At 43.9% G+C, this 22,682-nt stretch overlaps 1 protein-coding gene across 1 annotated transcript in view; it reads left to right on the top strand.

The window, feature by feature from the left end:
• Positions 1–22,682, top strand: part of LOC115203985 (whirlin) — a 144,086-nt gene that overhangs the window by 47,400 nt on the left and 74,004 nt on the right. The window contains exons 3-4 of the mRNA XM_029769149.1: positions 13,483–13,701; positions 14,110–14,235. Of these exons, the coding sequence (XP_029625009.1) occupies positions 13,483–13,701; positions 14,110–14,235 (345 nt within the window). The remainder of the gene's footprint in view (positions 1–13,482; positions 13,702–14,109; positions 14,236–22,682) is intronic.

Below are 22,682 nucleotides of genomic sequence, written 5' to 3' on the forward strand. Positions count from 1 at the left end.
TGTATGTAAACTTCCGACTTCAACTGTAATTGCTCCAGGTGCTCTGCACTGCAGCTGACCCATTTCTTCCAGACCCTCAGGGTGTGTGTGTGTCTGTCTCTGGGGGTTGGGTTGTGAATGTAAAGACAAATTTCCCTTCTCTGTATGTTAATGGGCAATAAAGTACACCTTATCCTATTCATGCTTTTCTAACACACTCCATTCTAAAATGAGGACAGAGAGATGAGAAATACCTGATTGTGTCCAGGTTAACTATGTCTAATGAGAGAATAGATTGGCTCATCAACATTTCACCTCATAAGCAGCTCACTGCTCTGCATTTCCTGGAATGAACAGTTCTGCAGTGAAACAGATGGCAGTATGACTCAATTTGTTCTTTCTTACCCGTGAAATGGAGTTCGGAGCAAATGCGACGATAATTACTCTGAAAGCATCACATTTCTGATACCGGTGGGGGGAGTGCAACGTGCATTTAAGTGTGGCAGTACATTATTGTGTCTGGGAGCATACAGACTGTAATTGATTCACTGTCGCTGATGAAAGGAGACACAGGCAGGTGCCGGCCCCAATCACCTGCAGCCCCAAATCAGCTCTCACATTTCTAAGAAAAGGAGCTCATCCATTTGGCTAGCATTTAATACTTCTTGGGATCCATGCCAAAACAGAGTGCTGTGGTAGATTTGATGGAGTAGTGAAGGGGCTACATAGCACTTTAGGGGTGCCTGTGGTAGCCTATTCACTATATAGTGCACTATGTTTGACTAGAGCCATACAGGCACAGGTCAAAAGTAGAGCACTGTATAGTGAATACACTCAGAAAAAAGGTGCATCTAGATCCTAAAAGGGTTCTTCGGTTGTCCCCATAGGATAACCCTGCTTTGGGGATAGCCGAAGAACTCTGTTGTAACCTTTTTTATGAGAGTGTAGGGTGCTATTTGTGAGGCAGCCCAGCAGCTCTCCTTTAGTCCACTGCATACCATTTCATTGGCCTTTAAGGCGCCACTTAAGCAGCTTTGGAGTCTCATAACCACTGATGTAGGTCAATGTAATAGAAGTGTGCCTCGTTAAGCAAGCTGCTGGCCGGTAGTCCTGATGTCGGTCATCTACGGTCTGTTGGACACATTAGAAGAGGCTGGTTATTGTCAGGTGTAAATGCAGTTTCAGACGTAGGGTCTTGCTATTAGTTGTTGCCACAATAACATTGTTTATGTCATTATTGTGGGGCGATAGTCAATCTAGCTTGCTAAGCAATGTACTATAGCTAGCTGAAGATACAGCCCTTACCTTATGCATTGATTCAATACACTCCCTCCTTTGTCAATGCAATTTTCAGTGTCAAGTTACTTTTCAATGTATTCCCTTAAACATGAATTCGCCATCCAATTCAAAAGTAGCCAGTTGGGTGAGGGTGCACCATGTTGAACAACACCAAATGAATTGCTTGCTTGCGTGACCTTTGCGCAGTCAAAATAAAACGCCATGCTTGCTAACTTGGTTAGCTATGTGACTGTTTTCAATACATCAACTGTTTTAGACTAATTTTTTTTAGCCAAGCAAGAGAAATAAATGTTCAGTCAGTACTAAGTGAATGAACAACAACAAAAGCGTCCTGTCATCACCAGACTGTCCATTTAAGACAATGCGTTCATGACAGGGTTCGTAGTGTACGTGTTAACATCACCGCCATGGAACCTGAAGGGTTTCCACTAGTTACTACAGTCACAAAGTCCAAATTGGTTATATCGTAAAATTCATGAAAAAAATTAAGATTTTTGGTCTTACTTTAAGGTTAGGGTTAGCCATAATGTAAGCAGTGTGGTTAAGGTTAGGGTTGAGGTTAGGGTTAGGTTTTAAATCAGATTTTAAGAAGAGAAATGGTAGAAATTAGGAAGGGTTTATGACTTTGTGGCTGTGGTAAGTAGTGCGATTAAAATGAAAAAGGGAAATACAAGTATTATGTGAGTTCTTCGGGGGCGAAGGACACTGTCTGTCCTAGCTAAATACCGCCTCCCATCTGCTGTGTACCGGTCCTCCTAGCTTGCTAGCTAACACAATGTCCTTCGATCCCGCCTGCCCTCGCCGTTGTTAACAGAACTGTGGGAAAGCAGGGCCCGACAGGCGGAGGACACTGTCTGCCGGTGTCCTATCCATCGTTAGCTAGCTTGCTATATACAGTATCCCACCTGCTGTGTACCAGAATCCTAGCTAGCACCCAGTTTTCTTAGCTAATGCCTGTCCAACACCTGCGTGATATCAGCAGTGGTGGAAAAAGTACCCCATTTTTATACTTGCGTAAAAGTAAAGTAAAGTAAAGATATCTTAATAGAAAATGTTTAAAGTAGAAGTGAAAGTCACCCAGTAAAAAACATGAGTAAGTATAAAAGTATTTGGTTTTAAATACAAATTTAAGTATCAAAAGTAAATGTAATTGCTAAAATATACTTAAGTATCAAATTCCTTATATAAAGCATACCAGACGGCATCATTTTCTTGTTTTAATTTACGGATAGCCAGGGGCACACTCCAACACTCAGACATCATTTACAAACGAAGCATGTGGGATGACCAGGGATGTTTTTTAATGAACACTTGTAGAGAAACAGTTGTAGAATCACGGGCAGAGCGCGGCAGATGTTTATTAAGCCTTCACAGAAGGCAGGCAATGGTCAAACACAGGCAGGAAGTCAAAAACAAACAATACCTCACAACCATACAAACAGAAAGAACTGAACTAAATAGGGAGCTGATGAGACCAGGTGAGAAACGAACACAGGTGAACAGGGCTACGCTCAAGAACACCAAGAAAAAGAACACAAGGTTGACGAAGAAAAGAAAAGCACAACCTTACAGTTCTCTTAATAAGTGTGTGAATTAGACAAATGTCCTGTCCTGCTAAGTACTTTTGGGTGTCAGGGAAAATGTATGGTGTAAAAAGTATATACTTTTCTTTAGGAATGTAGTGAAGAAAAAGTTGACAAAGATATAAATGGTAAAGTACAGATACCCCAAAACCTACTCAAGTATTTTTACTTAAGTGCTTTACACCGCTGGATATCAGAGAAGAACGCCGTTGTCCCGGGAAACATTCAGATGACCACCTCTAAATCTGAGCATCTGCAGGATGCCAGGGGGAGACGTACCACAGGTCATCTGCTGGCGCAGATCACCAAACAGTTTGTTTATTTTTATTTTTATTTGACCTTTATTTAACCAGGAAGGGCTCATTGAGATTTGAAATCTCTTTTTCATGAGCCCCCTGGCCAAGATAGGCAGCACCAAGTCATTACACAATTACAGACAGACAACATGAAAAACTACAAGTAATCTAGTAAAAGATGTGCCACTTCATGCCTTGTTCTCCGAGCCACGTGATGTGACAGTCAATCATTTATGTAAATAGTTCATGGGTAGGCTACATGGTCATTATTTGTGTATTTTCCAGGGGCTTTCTCAATTGTCTTGTTATATTTCAGTTTTTTCACTTCCCTCTGGAAAATCTGCTGTTCATATAAAAAAATACTAATAACAACATTATTTCTGTTGCCATTTGTCATTACTGTATATTTTGACTTTACTCGTTTTGCTGTGTTACGCTGTGTTATAATGTTATACACTGCTCAAAAAAATAAAGGGAACACTAAAATAACACATCCTAGATCTGAATGAATGAAATAATCTTATTAAATACTTTTATCTTTACATAGTTGAATGTGCTGACAACAAAATCACACAAAAATAATCAATGGAAATCCAATTTATCAACCCATGGAGGTCTGGATTTGGAGTCACACTCAAAATTAAATTGGAAAACCACACTACAGGCTGATCCAACTTTGATGTAATGTCCTTAAAACACGTCAAAATGAGGCTCAGTAGTGTGTGTGGCCTCCACGTGCCTGTATGACCTCCCTACAACGCCTGGGCATGCTCCTGATGAGGTGGCGGATGGTCTCCTGAGGGATCTCCTCCCAGACCTGGACTAAAGCATCCGCCAACTCCTGGACAGTCTGTGGTGCAACGTGGCGTTGTTGGATGGAGCGAGACATGATGTCCCAGATGTGCTCAATTGGATTCAGGTCTGGGGAACGGGCGGGCCAGTCCATAGCATCAATGCCTTCCTCTTGCAGGAACTGCTGACACACTCCAGCCACATGAGGTCTAGCATTGTCTTGCATTAGGAGGAACCCAGGGCCAACCGCACCAGCATATGGTCTCACAAGGGGTCTGAGGATCTCATCTCGGTACCTAATGGCAGTCAGGCTACCTCTGGCGAGCACAGGGAGGTCTGTGCGGCCCCCCACACCATGACTGACCCACCGCCAAACCGGTCATGCTGGAGGATGTTGCAGGCAGCAGAACGTTCTCCACGGCGTCTCCAGACTCTGTAACGTCTGTCACATGTGCTCAGTGTGAACCTGCTTTCATCTGTGAAGAGCACAGGGCGCCAGTGGCGAATTTGCCAATCTTGGTGTTCTCTGGCAAATGCCAAACGTCCTGCACGGTGTTGGGCTGTAAGCACAACCCCCACCTGTGGACGTCGGGCCCTCATACCACCCTCATGGAGTCTGTTTCTGACCATTTGAGCAGACACATGCACATTTTTGGCCTGCTAGAGGTCATTTTGCAGGGCTCTGGCAGTGCTCCTCCTTGCACAAAGGCAGAGGTAGTGGTCCTGCTGCTGGGTTGTTGGCCTCCTACGGCCTCCTCCACGTTTCCTGATGTACTGGCCTGTCTCCTGGTAGCGCCTCCATGCTCTGGACACTACGCTGACAGACACAGCAAACCTTCTTGCCACAGCTCGCATTGATGTGCCATCCTGGATGAGCTGCACTACCTGAGCCACTTGTGTGGGTTGTAGACTCCGTCTCATGCTACCACTAGAATGAAAGCACCGCCAGCATTCAAAAGTGACCAAAACATCAGCCAGGAAGCATAGGAACTGAGAAGTGGTCTGTGGTTACCACCTGCAGAACCACTCCTTTATTGGGGGTGTCTTGCTAATTGCCTATAATTTCCACCTGTTGTCTATTCCATTTGCACAACAGCATGTGAAATTTATTGTCAATCAGTGTTGCTTCCTAAGTGGACAGTTTGATTTCACAGAAGTGTGATTGACTTGGAGTTACATTGTGTTTTTTAAGTGTCCCTTTATTTTTTTGAGCAGTGTATTATAACATTATATATTATAATGTATAATAATCACCTTCCGGTGTAAAAACCAGTGAGAAGTAGGCATCGGTCTGGACCCCCCCCCCCCCCCCAAAAAAAGAAAAAAAACTCACATAAGCACCGCAATGCCTACTCCACCCATGCTCTAAGTTTTTCCAGCACACAGCTTTGAGCTTCTACAGCAACTACAGTATGATGGTCTATTTAAGGGATATACACTATCATTCAGAAGTTTGGGGTCACTTAGAAATCGATCAGAATACAGTGTAGACATTGTTAATGTTGTAAATGACTTGTAGCTGGAATCGGACAATTTTTAACGCAATATCTACATAGGCGTACAGAGGCCCATTATCAGCAACCATCACTCCTGTGTTCCAATGGCACGTTGTGTTAGCTAACCCAAGTTTATCATTTTAAATAAGGAGATGGCCAACAACACAGCTAACACAATCACTTCAAACTGGAAAGAATAGCTGCACTTCGTTTTACCTTTTTTCAATTGACATTTCTTTGTCTATATCCATAAAAATGATGCCAGCTGTTTCATGATTTCAACTGGCTGAGAAACGCTGCCTGCCTGCCTGTCTGTCTCGTCCCGACTTCCGACACATTCATTATAATGGGACAGCTGGAGGTCGAATTTGAATATTGAAACAATGTTGCAAATGTCAGAGAGACAGACAAGGTTTATACAAATCTCCGCTGCTGAAAACAAATCTAGACTAAAAGAAGTGTGAGATAATGTCTAGATGCTTTTTATAGTGGAGATCAAGTTTATAAATTTAGCCGGTGGTAACTTGTGGAATAGACACCGCCAGGAATGCAGTTTTACTCAATCAGCATTCAGGATTAGACCCACCCGTTGTTTAATGTACTTCAAACAATGTGTATGCAGGTTGCTAAGGATTCAAACCTTCTCAAACAGCCTAACTCATACTCACCAGTGGATTAATGGACTTTACAGTGTCCTGCTATTCAAATAATGTATATATATGATATCATTAGGCTGTAGGTATTTTTAGATATAGGCCTATTGTAAATGTGTATTATTGTATCGTCACCGTCTTTACTGCAAAATAAATACAAATACACACCTAACATTAAGCTACTTATTCATTTGACAGAGGTAATAAACTGCCCATTGATCAGCAAAGCAATTGATAAAACATGACTGTGTTGGCAAAACAAATGTTTTCTGAGTGTATGTCAATATCACACGTAAGCTAATGGTTACAGAAATCAGGGATACAGACAGGCTCTGTAGACCTCTATATATGAGTGACTGTGTCCAATACACCACCACCTGGTGTTATGTTGGGTACCTACTGACCCCAAAAAGATTTTATGAAATGAATTGTTAAATAAAAAGGTTTAAGGCAGGCGCCACATTACTACAAGACAAAACAGCTCACTCAATCAAGCATGATGGTCTTGTAAGTATAAAAGCAAAGCTTGTTTTCATATAATAAAAAAATATATATAAAAGGTAGTGGAATGGGATTAAGTGTGGTGTGTGAAGAATGATGATGCTCGTGAATTTCCTTTCTTTTTCTTTTTCTTTTTCGACTTCAGACCAATGCCTACTGCTCACTTAAAACTTTGTTTTTTGTTTCTAATAGATACAAAAGGGCCAGTAAGTAACGGTAGAATTGTGAAGTAGATTCAGATAGAGAAGTGTTGATGCTATTTCACTGTCCATGGTGCTGAATCTTACATCAGCCAGCTCTCTCTTCATCTCCCTCTCTCCTTCTCCACCCTCCCTTTCTCTCTTTATCTCTCTTTATCTCTCTTTATCTCTCTTTATCTCTCTCTCTCTCTCTCTCTCTGCCCCTCTCTCTTCATCTCCCTCTCTCCTTCTCCACCCTCCCTTTCTCTCTTTATCTCTCCCTCTCCCTCTCTCTCTTTCTCTCTCTCTCTCTCTCTCTCTCTCTCTCTCTCTCTTTCTCTCTCTCTCTCTCTGTCTCTCTCTCTCTCTCTCTCTCTCTCTCTCTCTGCCCCTCTCTCTTCATCTCCCTCTCTCCTTCTCCACCCTCCCTTTCTCTCTTTATCTCTCTTTATCTCTCTTTATCTCTCTCTCTCTCTCTGCCCCTCTCTCTTCATCTCCCTCTCTCCTTCTCCACCCTCCCTTTCTCTCTTTATCTCTCCCTCTCTCTCGCTCTCTCTCTCTCTCTCTCGCTCTCTCTGCCCCTCTCTCTCCATCCCTCTCTCTCTCTGAGTACATTTGGGGCGTCTCTGGCCGGGAAGATGCGTTGTAAATAACGACCGCTGAGATATGTGGTGCTCGATAGAGGAGAGATAGAGCAGGGGAGGAGGAAAGGTATGGGAGGAGGTTGATTAATGGGGGAAGGATTCGAGGAAGGGGCCGACAGGGCCCCTCAGTCCTGCCACTCAGGGGCCGGATCAGTCTATTCTCAGGCCCCATTTCTCACATCTCTTCCATATTGTTTAATGTGACTCATTCTCACCCTCTGGCTTTCAAACAGTTAAATGTCCTATCTACATAGCTTCAGGCTCAAGGGCATGTTTTAATAGTCAGTAGCTTATCAGTTACTTATGATTCATTGTTACAATGATCATTTTTATATCTTCCTGAGATACAGTATCAACAGTGTGGGGATTTGTTGCAAAGAGGATGCTATATTATCTGTAGCTACAGATTGTACACTGTTGGCTCTGAGAATATTATCCTGTATATGGAATTGTTGCTATAGTGAATCTGAAGGACAGAGCGCCTGTTCACACTCAGATTGTACAACTGATGTACAACGCATTTAACACAATGGTTGTGTGTCACGTCCTGACCAGTAAAAGAGGTTATTTGTTATTGTAGTTTGGTCAGGGCGTGGCAGGGGGTGTTTGTTTAGAGTGTTTCGGGGTTTGTTGGGCTATGTTCTTTGTTAGTCTATTTCTATGTTAGTTCGAGTATGTCTATTTTCTATGTGGTGTTTATTGGGTTGACCTTCAATTGGAAGCAGCTGCTCCTCGTTGCTTCTAATTGAAGGTCCTATTTAAGAGGGGTGTTTTTTCTATGGGATTTGTGGGTAGTTATTTCATGTTTTGTGTTTGTGCACCTGACGGGACTGTTTAGTGTCGTTTGTTGTTTTTGTATATGTGTTTCTTTTGTTTTCCTTCTTTAATAAAATAAGAAGATGAGTACACGTTCCTGCTGCGTTTTGGTCCAATCCCTACGACACCCGTGACATTGTGATACAACTGATGGGCCTACAGTAGCTGTACAAGTTGAGTGTGAACGAGACCCAAGAGAAAAACTGGAATGGGTTGAAAATTGAGATAGGAGGGAGTGGCAGAGAGAGAGAGAGATGTATTGGGGGAATGGATGGATTACCAGAGAGAGAGAGAGATGGATTGGGGGAATGGATGGATTACCAGAGAGAGAGAGAGATGGATTGGGGGAATGGATGGATTACCAGAGAGAGAGAGAGATGGATTGGGGGAATGGATGGATTACCAGAGAGAGACAGAGATGTATTGGGGGAATGGATGGATTACCAGAGAGAGAGAGAGATGTATTGGGGGAATGGATGGATTACCAGAGAGAGAGAGAGATGGATTGGGGGAATGGATGGATTACCAGAGAGAGACAGAGATGGCTGGGGAGTTAGGGAGCTGCTTGCATTGTAGATACAGTATCTCCTTGTGATTGTTGCCTCTATTCCATTAATTCTGGGAATGGTCTTGTGTCGTGTGTGTTCCCTCTCCGGCCTCCGGCCTCTGCTCGTTAGGGCTCGTTAGGGCGCACACCTGTCACCAGCGGTACATGCATAATGGCACTCACCTGGACTCCATCACCTCCTTGATTACCTGCCCTTTATATGTCACTCCCTTTGGTTTCTTCCCCAGTCGTCATTGTTCCTGTTTCATGTCGGTGCGTTGTTCGTGGTTCTTGTTTTGTTCATTTATTTATTTAATGTATTCACTCCCTGAACTTGCTTCCCGACTCTCAGCGTACATCATTACACCTTGTCAGTCTATCATCCATTCATCTACACTACCTTCAGAAAGTATTCATACCCCTTGTCTTATTCCACATTTTGTTGTGTTAGCCTGAATTCAAAATGGATAAAAAAATATATATGCTCACCCATCTACACACAATATCTCATAATGACGAAGTGAAAACATGCTTCACCTTTGGTTGTGGTTACAGCTGTGAGTCTTTCTGGGTAAGTCTCTAAGAGCTTTGCACACCTGGATTGTACAATATTTGCACATTATTATTTAAAAGAATTGTCAAGCTCTGTCAAGTTGGTGGTTAATCATTGCTAGACAGCCATTTTCAAGCCTTGCCTTAGATTGTCAAGCCGGTTTAAGTCAGAACTAGGTAACGAGGCAGCTCAGGAACATTCGATGTCATCTTGGTAAGCAACTCCAGTATATATTTGGCCTTGTTTTTAGATTATTGTCCTGCTGAAAGGTGAATTTGTCTCCCACTGTCTGTTGGAAAGCAGACTGAACCAGGTTTTCCTCTTTAATTTGCCTTTGCTTCGCTCTATTCCATTTATTTTTTATCCAAATGATTTGTATTCAGGACATAAAATGTATTTCTTTGCCACATTCTTTTCAGTTTTACTTGACTGCCTTATTGCAAAGAGGGTGCATGTGAATATTTTCATTCTATACAGGCTTCCTTCTTTTCACTCTGTCAATTAGGTCAGTATTGTGGAGTAACTACAATGTTGTTGATCCATCATCAGTTTTCTCCTATCACAGCCGTTAAACTCTGTAACTGTTTTAAAGTCACCATTGGCCTCATGGTGTAATCCCTGAGCGTTTTCCTTCTCCGGCAACTGAGTTAGGAAGCACGCCTGTATCTTTGTAGTAAATGGGTGTAGTGATACTTCAAAGGGATTTTAAGTGTCTGCTTTGCAAGGCATTGGAACACTTCAATGGTCTCTGTGGTTGAATCTTTGTTTGAAATTCACCGTTCGACTGAGGGACCTTACAATTATTTGTGTGTGTGTGTGGGTTACAGAGATGAATTTGTGTGTGTGGGGTTCAAAAATCATGTTAAACACTATTATCGCACACAGAGTCCATGCAACTTATTATGTGAGTGGTTAAGCAGGTTTTTTCTTCCTGAACTTATGTAGGCTTGCCATAGCAAAGGGGTTGAATACTTATTAACTCAAGACATTCCAGCATTTAATTTTTTATTCACTTAACTTAAAGACATGTTCACACTGTAGAATGTGCACAAGACTGGAGGGAAAATAATGACACTGTCAAAAATGTGTTATGCACATGCGTACTCACGCATGACTCTCCTTTACACAAATGTGCAAAGGAGATTGCCTCCATTGACAGGTACATGGGCATCTACTGTGGATCATCAGGCTCACTCAGATGGACCTCTACTACAAGTCTACTACAAGTTCTGTGGGAATATAGTATATATAACTCTGGTCAATGTGCCGATGCTTAATTGATCAATGTAGACGACATCAACTGGACTGCCTGCCGACCTGCACTGTGACTAAATCAAACAAACGTTCTTTCTGGCCAACCGTTCAGGTATATTCCACCCTCCCGTTTGTTGACTTGGTAATCGTGTAATCACATTTGGAACATTCTGAACACACGCCACTTCCAGAAAAGATCCAATTACTTCTTGGGTTAATGAATGAGTGCTGTTTGTTTTGTTTACATGTGCTGTGTTTTGGTACCTCTTTGTTTGCGTTCCCCTGTCACTGTTAACGTTAAGATCTAACTTTACCACATACCCACACACACACACACACACACACAATCAGACATCCACCCAATCACACACCTGAGCTGTTCCATTCCCACTCAGACAGCCGGTGAGTCTAACAGCCCTACAACAGGAGTCTGAATGGTCTCCAATCACAGGCAGAGATGTTCAGGGACAGCACAGAGTACTTCTCTCTTCCCTTTCTCATCACCCATGTGTCTGAGCACTGAGCTGTTTCCCCCTGTTCCCCTTCAGCTCTCAGTTGTTTTATAGGTCCCTTTGGACACAGCGGTAAATACACAGGGAGTGGCGGTTTGAGTGAGTGTGTGTGTGCGTCAATGTGTGTGCGCTCATGTGTGTATGCCGGTTTAAGGAACCTGCCAAGCGCAGCCAATTACCAGGAACAATTAGCCGTGTTTTCACTATAGGAGCCAGGACGACACCGTAGCCCCCTAAAAAGCTGTTACGCTGGGAAACAAGGGCAGACCGTTTTCTCTTCGTGGTATAAAATCCATGGGCCCTTCTGGAGGCTCAATGTGGAACCCCAATGGTCCCGACCACAGCCCCTTTATCTGAGACACAAACACACACACACCATTACTTCCCCAGATTACAGATTACATTATTTTAAAGAATAGGTGTATTGTAGCTCTGGTACACACACACACACACACACACACACACACACACACACACACACACACACACACACACACACACACACACACACACACACACACACACACACACACACACACACACACACACACACACACACACACACATAGTACTGGTAGTGTAGCATGTACATATAGAATGGGGCAGTCAGGATTTTCATTAGGGGGATTTAGGTTTTTATGCTCTTGCCTGATTGCTGGCTGTATGTTACCTGGCTTTACCGTTTCCTGTTTTTTCCCTGTATTTCCCGTTACCAGTCATTATGTCCTGTAGCTGTGGGCCTTACTGATGCACTTCATCAGGCTCTGTCCCAGTCAGCACTTTCCTGCTGGGACACAACACATTAGGACCACTGCTGCTGCCATTGTAGAGCAGCAATGCTCTATACTACTGTTGTGCCTTTATTCACAGTGGGAACAGTTTATCCCCCCCCCTCCATGTCTCCTCTTCGCTCTTTCCCCTCTCCTCCCTTCCCGCCCTTCCTAAGTGCTACTCTACCAAACTCTCTCAGCCCTTTTCCATTTCCATTTAATCTAAACACAGTTCATTTTCCGCTTCCTATTCTCTTTCTTCTAAATTTAAAGGAACATTTCTGCGCCAGGCACGGTGGCACGCACCACGAGAGAGAGAGAGCCTGTTGGATCTCATAAATCATAGGAGTACAGACTTGGCAAAGTGGCCCACAGATACACATCTACTCCCATACTCACAGATACACAATATAAAGGCAAATTCTATATCTCCATCTCCTCCCCCTTTAGAATACTGATCATGTTAGTGCCAAATAGGAATTTCAGGTGTAATCTCTGGTGACAGAATGGAGGTAGCTAGCTAGCTAACACAAGATTTTGTTCTGGGTCCCGAGATTATTCAGGTGAGATTGATCAGTTTAGAGATGTTTGTAATGACACTTTCATATGTAACTGTGATTGCTTTGACTGCTCTCCGTCTTGACCCAATCAAAGCCCCCACAATGTAATGTCTGCTGCCAAACCCTGATGAAGGCTACAGACGACCGAAACGGTTTGACTTTGAACAATAAAGAAGCATTTTTTTATCAACTCCCACTGTCCTCCAAGAGTTGCTGAATTTGGTTTTCTCTTTAGTTTGCAATCTCAATTCATTCACCTTGGTTGGAGAGCAAGGTTCCCAGATGCTCAGGGGAAAGCAGACTATCCACTAAGTTGACACTATAGAAGAGTTTTTCTTCCCTTTTCTCAGAGGTGGCCTGAAGCCTCTGCATAACTGTGTATTAGGAGCTGTCTACATTTCCATTCTAGTCATTTAGCAGACACTCTTATCCAGAGTGACTTACAGTAGTGAATGCATACATTTCATACATTTTTTCCCCCCACAACTTTGGCATTGCAAACACCATGCTCTACCAACTAAGCCACACCGTAGAGACTAGCGCTCCTAGTACTCCAACTATCCATTGTCTTCTCTGCAAAACGGGCTGTATTCGTAAATCTTCTCAGAGTAGGAATGCACATCTAGGACGGGCCCTCCTAGCTCTGAGATGCGTGTTACGTACGGCCGTGGGAGAACAGTCTGAAATATATGGCTTTTTGAGGATCTGACTGTACTACGGAGGAACAGTAGGATCTTTTCACACTCTGATGCAGTCACCGCCCTGCACAAACATATGACTGCATCTACAGCAGACTATCAGAAATCAATGAGGCACAACTCCGTGTTCTTTTCTCAGTGCAGCTAATGTGTGCTTTACTGTGTGCATGCGGGCATGATTGATTACCAGAAGGATCTGTATGTATATTGTGCTTTGAAGCGCTGGCTCATGTGTGAATGGATGATTTGTGAAATATTTACTTTTTCATCTGACTATCTTCTCTTTCTCTAACCCCTCTCATCCACCCCTTCCTCTCCTCTCTCCTCCACCCCTTCTCTCCTTTCCCTAGGTGTTGAAGGGCAGTAAGAAGCTGTCCCTGTGGGTGCGGTCGGTGGGGCGTATCCCGGGGGGTTATGTCACTAATCATGTGTACACCTGGGTGGACCCTCAGGGTCGCAGTGTGACCCCTCCCCCTGACCTCCCAGAGCACCGCAGTGCCACCCTGAGACGCAGCGACAGCCAGCGACGCAGCAACATGCAGCTACTGCAGGAGGGAGACGAGAAGAAGGTGAGCCGGTAGTCAAACACACACGGTCGATCCCCAGTTGGTTGGCTGGCAGGGTGAAAGGTCACTGAACACACAAGTACCCACCCAGATAGAGTCCATCCACAATATCGCTGGCCTCTGAAAATGCTGTAGTTTAGTGTAATTTAGTGTTGGGCGTTTACACAGTGTTTCCAGATGCCAGCTGTTCAGGGCCTTCACATGGATCATAACGTTTTATTGTTGCGACAAATGCTCTGCTTAGCCAATAATAACTCACCAACAATAGCCACAATAGCTGCTCAACTCACTCTATAAAACACACAGCGTTCAGAATCTTAGACAATGCTGGAATCCGCATATTTTTTTCTCTCAAATCTCTCTCTTACCCCCCCCCTCTCCCCCCTCTCTTTCTCCCCCTCTCTCTGTCAGGTGAACTTGGTATTGGACGATGGCCGTTCGCTGGGTCTGATGATCCGGGGGGGGGCAGAGTATGCCTTGGGGATCTACATCACAGGAGTGGACCGGGGCTCTGCTGCAGAGTGTGGAGGACTCAAGGTAACCACTGACGTGGGATGTGTCCCAAATGGCACCATTTGTCTATAGTGCACTACATTTGAGGTCACTAGAGCTGTCCATGGTGCTGAATACTGTCCTGGGCAGTTCTCCTCCTCTCTCCCTCTGTTCTTTTTCTCTCTTTCCCTTTCTCTCTTGTTTCTTTCTCTGTATCATTTCCCTCCTCTCTACTTTGTGCTCCCTGTTTTATCTATATTCTCTGCAGTGGGTATCAGGTGCACAGACTAATGTTTAATAGCGGGAACCGGGTCACCAAGATTTAAAGAGATTTCCTGCCCAAACCCACTCCCGTTTCCCTGGATAAATAACAGTGAGAAATATAATTATAATGAATTATTTCTATGAACAGCATGACATGAAATGGAACTGTTAAATTATATGCCATGTCTAAATCTGGCTTCTCTACGGGCTTCTTTGCTCTGCTATCGGCATGATCAATCATCAATGCTCAGGGTGGGGACAGACAGCGCATCTCATATGGAATACAGTTCACAATGCATGTGTCATCTCATCAGCTGGTAACTTTTTGTCTTGTGACAGATACATTTGCGGCAGCATAGTCTATGGTACAGTAATATTAAGACTAGTAATATATCTGAATGCACGTTTAATTTACACATCTCCATCTGGCTTTCGGGGGTCACCTTATTTTTTTATTGTAAAGATGATATATTTATATGTATATATATATACAAAAGTATGTGGACACCCCCTCAAATTAGTGGATTTGGCTATTTCAGCCACACCTGTTGTTGACAGGTGTATAAAATCGAGCACACAACCATGTAATCTTCATAGACAAACATTGGCAGTAGAATGGCCTTACTGGAGTGCTCAGTGACTAGGATGCCACCTTTCCAACAAGTCAGTTCGTCAAATTTCCACCCTGCTAGACCTACCCCGGTCAACTGTAAGTGTTGTTATTGTGGAAACATCTAGGAGGAACAACTGCTCAGCCTCGTAGTGGTAGGCCACACAAGCTCACAGAACGAGACTGCCGAGTGCTGAAGCACGTAGCGTGTAAAAATCTGTCCTTGGTTGAAATGGGTTTCCATGGTCGAGCAGCCGCACACAAGCCTAATATCACCATTCGCAATGCCAAGCGTTTGCTGGAGTGGAGTAAAGCTCGCCCGCCATTAGACTCTGGAGCAGTGGAAACGGGTTTTCTAGAGTGATGAATCACGCTTCACCATCTGGTAGTCCGACGTACGAATCTGGGTTTGGCGGATACCGGAGAACGCTACCTTCCCGAAAACATAGTGCCAACTGTAAAGTTTGGTGGAGGAGGAATAATAGTCTGGGGCTGTTTTTCATGGTTCGGGCTAGGCCTCTTAGTTCCAGTGAAGAGAAATCAGCATACAAACAGCATACAATGACATTGTAGATGATTCTGTGCTTCCAACTTTGTGGCAGCATGTTGGAGAAGGCCCTTTCCTGTTTCAGCATGACAATGCAACCCTTGTACAAAGCTAGATCCATACAGAAATGGTTTGTCGAGATCGGTGCGGAAGAACTTGACTGGCCTGCACAGAGCCCTGACCTCACTAATGCTCGTGGCTGAATAAAAGCAAATCCCTGCAGCAATGTTCCAACCTCAAGTGGAAAGCCTTCCCCTAAGAGTGGAGGCTGTTATTGCAGGAAAGGGGGGGACCAACTCCATATTTATGCCCATGATTTTGGAATGAGATGTTCGACGAGCAGTTGTCCACATACTTTTGGCCATGTAGTGAAAATATACAGTACCTCTCAAAAGTTTGGACACACCTACTCATTCAAGGATTTTTCTTATTTTTTTAAACTATTTTCTACATTGTAGAATAATAGTGAAGATATCAAAACTATGAAATAATACATGGAATCATGTAGTAACCAAAAAAGTGTTAAACAAATCAAAATATATTTTGGATTTGAGATTCTTCAAAGTAGCCACCCTTTTCCTTGATGACAGCGTTGCACACTCTTGGCATTCTCTCAACCAGTTTCATGAGGAATGCTTTTCTAACAGTCTTGAAGTAGTTCCCACATATGCTGAGCACTTGTTGGCTGCTTTTCCTTCACTCAGCGGTCCAACTCATCTCAAACCATCTCAATTGGGTTGAGGTTGGGTGATTGTGGAGGCCAGGTCATCTGATGCAGCACTCCATCACTCTCCTTCTTGGTCAAATAGCCCTTACATAGCCTGGAGGTGTATTTTGTGTCATTGTCCTGTTTAAAAACAAATTATAGTTCCACAAAGAGCAAACCAGATGGGATGGCTTATCACTGCAGAATGCTGTGGTAGCCATGCTGGTTAAGTGTCTCTAAATATTCTAAAAATCACAGACAGTGTCACCAGCAAAGCACCCCCACACCATCACACCTCCTCCTCCATGCTTCACGGTGGGAACCACATATGCGGAGATCATCCGTTCACCTACTCTGCGTCTCACAAAGACACGGCGGTTGGAACCAAAAATCTCAAATCTGGACTCATCAGACCAAAGGACAGATTTCCACCGCTCGTGTTTCTTGGCCCAAGCAAGTCTCTTCGTCTTATTGGTGTCCTTTAGTAGTGGTTTCTTTGCAGCAATATGACCATGAATACCTGATTCACTTAGTCTCCTCTGAACAGTTGATGTTTAGATGTGTCTGTTACTTAAACTCTGTGAAGCATTTATTTGGGCTGCAATCTGAGGTGCAGTTAACCCTAATGAATTTATCCTCTGCAGCAGAGGTAACTCTGGGTCTTCCATTCCTGTGGCGGTCCTCATGAGAGCCAGTTTCATCCTAGCGCTTGATGGTTTTTGCGACTGCACTTGAAGAAACTCTGTGAAATATATAGTTTCACAGACATATTGTTGCATTTTTTTCTGGTTTATGCGAAATGGTTAAGAATAATATAAAACCAGTCTGCACACCACCAAGGTGAATTGGTTTAGTCTTGACTCTTGGTTGACAGTGTTGGGGGATGGGTAATGTATTGATGCTCGAGTGCCAAATCAACACAAACTTGTTTATATTTGTCTTTGTTACTTTTTTGTCTTTGTTACTTTATTTGTCTTTGTCTTATTTTTGTATATATTTTTATATTTATATAGTTTTAAATGTTATGATTATTTATTTGTGTTGTTCCAAATGTCTGAATAAAAATTACAGTTAGTGCGGAATGGTGCTTTTTTGGGGGGAGCAGGTGGGTGGGTTCGCCCAGGGAGCCATACAGGCTTGAACCGCCACTGCTGTGATTGGAGACAGTTCAGACTCCTGTTGTAGAGCTGTTAGACTCACCAGCTGTCTGAATGGGAGGGGAACAGCTCAGGTGTGTGATTGGGCTGTGTAGAAAGTCCTCTCTTTTAAGGCTGGCTCTCAACTCTGCCTAGCTTTATTACTCTGCAGAGAGCAGAGGTGCTGAGGGGATGGGCTTTCAATTCACAGCTCAGCTTCTGGAACACTTTTCCTGGGTCACCTGACCTCTTCCAGCCAATCGTTGGCCTACCTTGGGTAGGGGAACCCACAAACAGTATTTCTGAACTTCTTAGTTGTTCCTAGGAGGGCAGGTTGAGAAGGTATCTGTAAACTCCTGTCCTCCATCACAACTCAGCATCTGGGCCTTTCCACCAATGGACAATCCTCACCTGGGACTTTCCCCAATATGATTATGGTCCTTTGTAGCTCAGTTGGTAGAGCATGGTGCTTGTAATGCTAGCATAGTGGGTTTGATTCCCAGGACCACCCATATGTAAACTGTATGCACACATGACTGTAAGTCACTTTGAATAAAAGTGACTGCTAAATGGTGTTAGTGTCTTAGTACCATGAAACCGTTATTTACTAGTTTGGTGTGTGTGTGTGTGTGTGTGTGTGTGTGTGTGTGTGTGTGGATTGTATCCCTGTCTCCTACTGGTAATTTCTAACTCGTAAGTTTGTATCTAAACCAGTTGCTGGTGCTCTATTTCAGTGTGTGTTTGAGCAGTTTGTCACACATTAGGTCACTAAGGGATAGTTGGAGTGTGGACACTCCTGTCAATGGTTTGTCTTGCACCTGTTTCGACACCCACTGGCCAAGCAGGCACTTCTACAGCCCCCCTATTAGAGGACCCAGACACACACTTAGGGCAGGATATGGATCCTCTGTGTTGTTAGCGACTGACAAGCCCTCCCAAGGGAAATGGAGACTGTGAGAGAGGGAGAGGGAGGGGGTTGAGAGAGTGATGACACTGTGGTTGGTTGGGGTGTTTTTATTGAAGCCCTGCAGGGATTGGGAGAGAGAAGGGAGAGAAAAAGAGGGAGAGGGAGAAGGAAAGTGAGAGATAGAAATGGAGAGAAAGAGGGAGAAGGAGGCTCAAAGGCTCAACATCATCATTACATCTGAGTGGGGCTTCAAGGGAAAAGACTTCTGTTTCTTTCTCTTCATCCGTCTCTCTTTGCTCTGTTCCAGACGCTTGTCTCAACATCAGACGCTTGTCTCAACATCATCATTACATCTGAGTGGGGCTTCAAGGGAAAAGACTTCTGTTTCTTTCTCTTCATCCGTCTCTCTTTGCTCTGTTCCAGACGCTTGTCTCAACATCAGACGCTTGTCTCAACATCATCATTACATCTGAGTGGGGCTTCAAGGGAAAAGACTTCTGTTTCTTTCTCTTCATCCGTCTCTCTTTGCTCTGTTCCAGACGCTTGTCTCAACATCAGACGCTTGTCTCAACATCATCATTACATCTGAGTGGGGCTTCAAGGGAAAAGACTTCTGTTTCTTTCTCTTCATCCGTCTCTCTTTGCTCTGTTCCAGACGCTTGTCTCAACATCAGACGCTTGTCTCAACATCATCATTACATCTGAGTGGGGCTTCAAGGGAAAAGACTTCTGTTTCTTTCTCTTCATCCGTCTCTCTTTGCTCTGTTCCAGACGCTTGTCTCAACATCAGACGCTTGTCTCAACATCATCATTACATCTGAGTGGGGCTTCAAGGGAAAAGACTTCTGTTTCTTTCTCTTCATCCGTCTCTCTTTGCTCTGTTCCAGACGCTTGTCTCAACATCAGACGCTTGTCTCAACATCATCATTACATCTGAGTGGGGCTTCAAGGGAAAAGACTTCTGTTTCTTTCTCTTCATCCGTCTCTCTTTGCTCTGTTCCAGACGCTTGTCTCAACATCAGACGCTTGTCTCAACATCATCATTACATCTGAGTGGGGCTTCAAGGGAAAAGACTTCTGTTTCTTTCTCTTCATCCGTCTCTCTTTGCTCTGTTCCAGACGCTTGTCTCAACATCAGACGCTTGTCTCAACATCATCATTACATCTGAGTGGGGCTTCAAGGGAAAAGACTTCTGTTTCTTTCTCTTCATCCGTCTCTCTTTGCTCTGTTCCAGACGCTTGTCTCAACATCAGACGCTTGTCTCAACATCATCATTACATCTGAGTGGGGCTTCAAGGGAAAAGACTTCTGTTTCTTTCTCTTCATCCGTCTCTCTTTGCTCTGTTCCAGACGCTTGTCTCAACATCATCATTACATCTGAGTGGGGCTTCAAGGGAAAAGACTTCTGTTTCTTTCTCTTCATCCGTCTCTCTTTGCTCTGTTCCAGACGCTTGTCTCAACATCAGACGCTTGTCTCAACATCATCATTACATCTGAGTGGGGCTTCAAGGGAAAAGACTTCTGTTTCTTTCTCTTCATCCGTCTCTCTTTGCTCTGTTCCAGACGCTTGTCTCAACATCAGACGCTTGTCTCAACATCATCATTACATCTGAGTGGGGCTTCAAGGGAAAAGACTTCTGTTTCTTTCTCTTCATCCGTCTCTCTTTGCTCTGTTCCAGACGCTTGTCTCAACATCAGACGCTTGTCTCAACATCATCATTACATCTGAGTGGGGCTTCAAGGGAAAAGACTTCTGTTTCTTTCTCTTCATCCGTCTCTCTTTGCTCTGTTCCAGACGCTTGTCTCAACATCATCATTACATCTGAGTGGGGCTTCAAGGGAAAAGACTTCTGTTTCTTTCTCTTCATCCGTCTCTCTTTGCTCTGTTCCAGACGCTTGTCTCAACATCAGACGCTTGTCTCAACATCATCATTACATCTGAGTGGGGCTTCAAGGGAAAAGACTTCTGTTTCTTTCTCTTCATCCGTCTCTCTTTGCTCTGTTCCAGACGCTTGTCTCAACATCAGACGCTTGTCTCAACATCATCATTACATCTGAGTGGGGCTTCAAGGGAAAAGACTTCTGTTTCTTTCTCTTCATCCGTCTCTCTTTGCTCTGTTCCAGACGCTTGTCTCAACATCATCATTACATCTGAGTGGGGCTTCAAGGGAAAAGACTTCTGTTTCTTTCTCTTCATCCGTCTCTCTTTGCTCTGTTCCAGACGCTTGTCTCAACATCAGACGCTTGTCTCAACATCATCATTACATCTGAGTGGGGCTTCAAGGGAAAAGACTTCTGTTTCTTTCTCTTCATCCGTCTCTCTTTGCTCTGTTCCAGACGCTTGTCTCAACATCATCATTACATCTGAGTGGGGCTTCAAGGGAAAAGACTTCTGTTTCTTTCTCTTCATCCGTCTCTCTTTGCTCTGTTCCAGACACTTGTCTCAACATCATCATTACATCTGAGTGGGGCTTCAAGGGAAAAGACTTCTGTTTCTTTCTCTTCATCCGTCTCTCTTTGCTCTGTTCCAGACGCTTGTCTCAACATCAGACGCTTGTCTCAACATCATCATTACATCTGAGTGGGGCTTCAAGGGAAAAGACTTCTGTTTCTTTCTCTTCATCCGTCTCTCTTTGCTCTGTTCCAGACGCTTGTCTCAACATCAGACGCTTGTCTCAACATCATCATTACATCTGAGTGGGGCTTCAAGGGAAAAGACTTCTGTTTCTTTCTCTTCATCCGTCTCTCTTTGCTCTGTTCCAGACGCTTGTCTCAACATCAGACGCTTGTCTCAACATCATCATTACATCTGAGTGGGGCTTCAAGGGAAAAGACTTCTGTTTCTTTCTCTTCATCCGTCTCTCTTTGCTCTGTTCCAGACGCTTGTCTCAACATCATCATTACATCTGAGTGGGGCTTCAAGGGAAAAGACTTCTGTTTCTTTCTCTTCATCCGTCTCTCTTTGCTCTGTTCCAGACGCTTGTCTCAACATCAGACGCTTGTCTCAACATCATCATTACATCTGAGTGGGGCTTCAAGGGAAAAGACTTCTGTTTCTTTCTCTTCATCCGTCTCTCTTTGCTCTGTTCCAGACGCTTGTCTCAACATCAGACGCTTGTCTCAACATCATCATTACATCTGAGTGGGGCTTCAAGGGAAAAGACTTCTGTTTCTTTCTCTTCATCCGTCTCTCTTTGCTCTGTTCCAGACGCTTGTCTCAACATCAGACGCTTGTCTCAACATCATCATTACATCTGAGTGGGGCTTCAAGGGAAAAGACTTCTGTTTCTTTCTCTTCATCCGTCTCTCTTTGCTCTGTTCCAGACGCTTGTCTCAACATCAGACGCTTGTCTCAACATCATCATTACATCTGAGTGGGGCTTCAAGGGAAAAGACTTCTGTTTCTTTCTCTTCATCCGTCTCTCTTTGCTCTGTTCCAGACGCTTGTCTCAACATCATCATTACATCTGAGTGGGGCTTCAAGGGAAAAGACTTCTGTTTCTTTCTCTTCATCCGTCTCTCTTTGCTCTGTTCCAGATGCTTGTCTCAACATCAGACGCTTGTCTCAACATCATCATTACATCTGAGTGGGGCTTCAAGGGAAAAGACTTCTGTTTCTTTCTCTTCATCCGTCTCTCTTTGCTCTGTTCCAGACGCTTGTCTCAACATCAGACGCTTGTCTCAACATCATCATTACATCTGAGTGGGGCTTCAAGAGAAAAGACTTCTGTTTCTTTCTCTTCATCCGTCTCTCTTTGCTCTGTTCCAGACGCTTGTCTCAACATCAGACGCTTGTCTCAACATCATCATTACATCTGAGTGGGGCTTCAAGGGAAAAGACTTCTGTTTCTTTCTCTTCATCCGTCTCTCTTTGCTCTGTTCCAGACGCTTGTCTCAACATCATCATTACATCTGAGTGGGGCTTCAAGGGAAAAGACTTCTGTTTCTTTCTCTTCATCCGTCTCTCTTTGCTCTGTTCCAGACGCTTGTCTCAACATCAGACGCTTGTCTCAACATCATCATTACATCTGAGTGGGGCTTCAAGGGAAAAGACTTCTGTTTCTTTCTCTTCATCCGTCTCTCTTTGCTCTGTTCCAGACGCTTGTCTCAACATCAGACGCTTGTCTCAACATCATCATTACATCTGAGTGGGGCTTCAAGGGAAAAGACTTCTGTTTCTTTCTCTTCATCCGTCTCTCTTTGCTCTGTTCCAGACGCTTGTCTCAACATCATCATTACATCTGAGTGGGGCTTCAAGGGAAAAGACTTCTGTTTCTTTCTCTTCATCCGTCTCTCTTTGCTCTGTTCCAGACGCTTGTCT

Source organism: Salmo trutta, chromosome 12 (genome assembly GCF_901001165.1).
Source record: "Salmo trutta chromosome 12, fSalTru1.1, whole genome shotgun sequence".
NCBI classification, from domain to species: Eukaryota; Metazoa; Chordata; class Actinopteri; order Salmoniformes; family Salmonidae; genus Salmo; species Salmo trutta.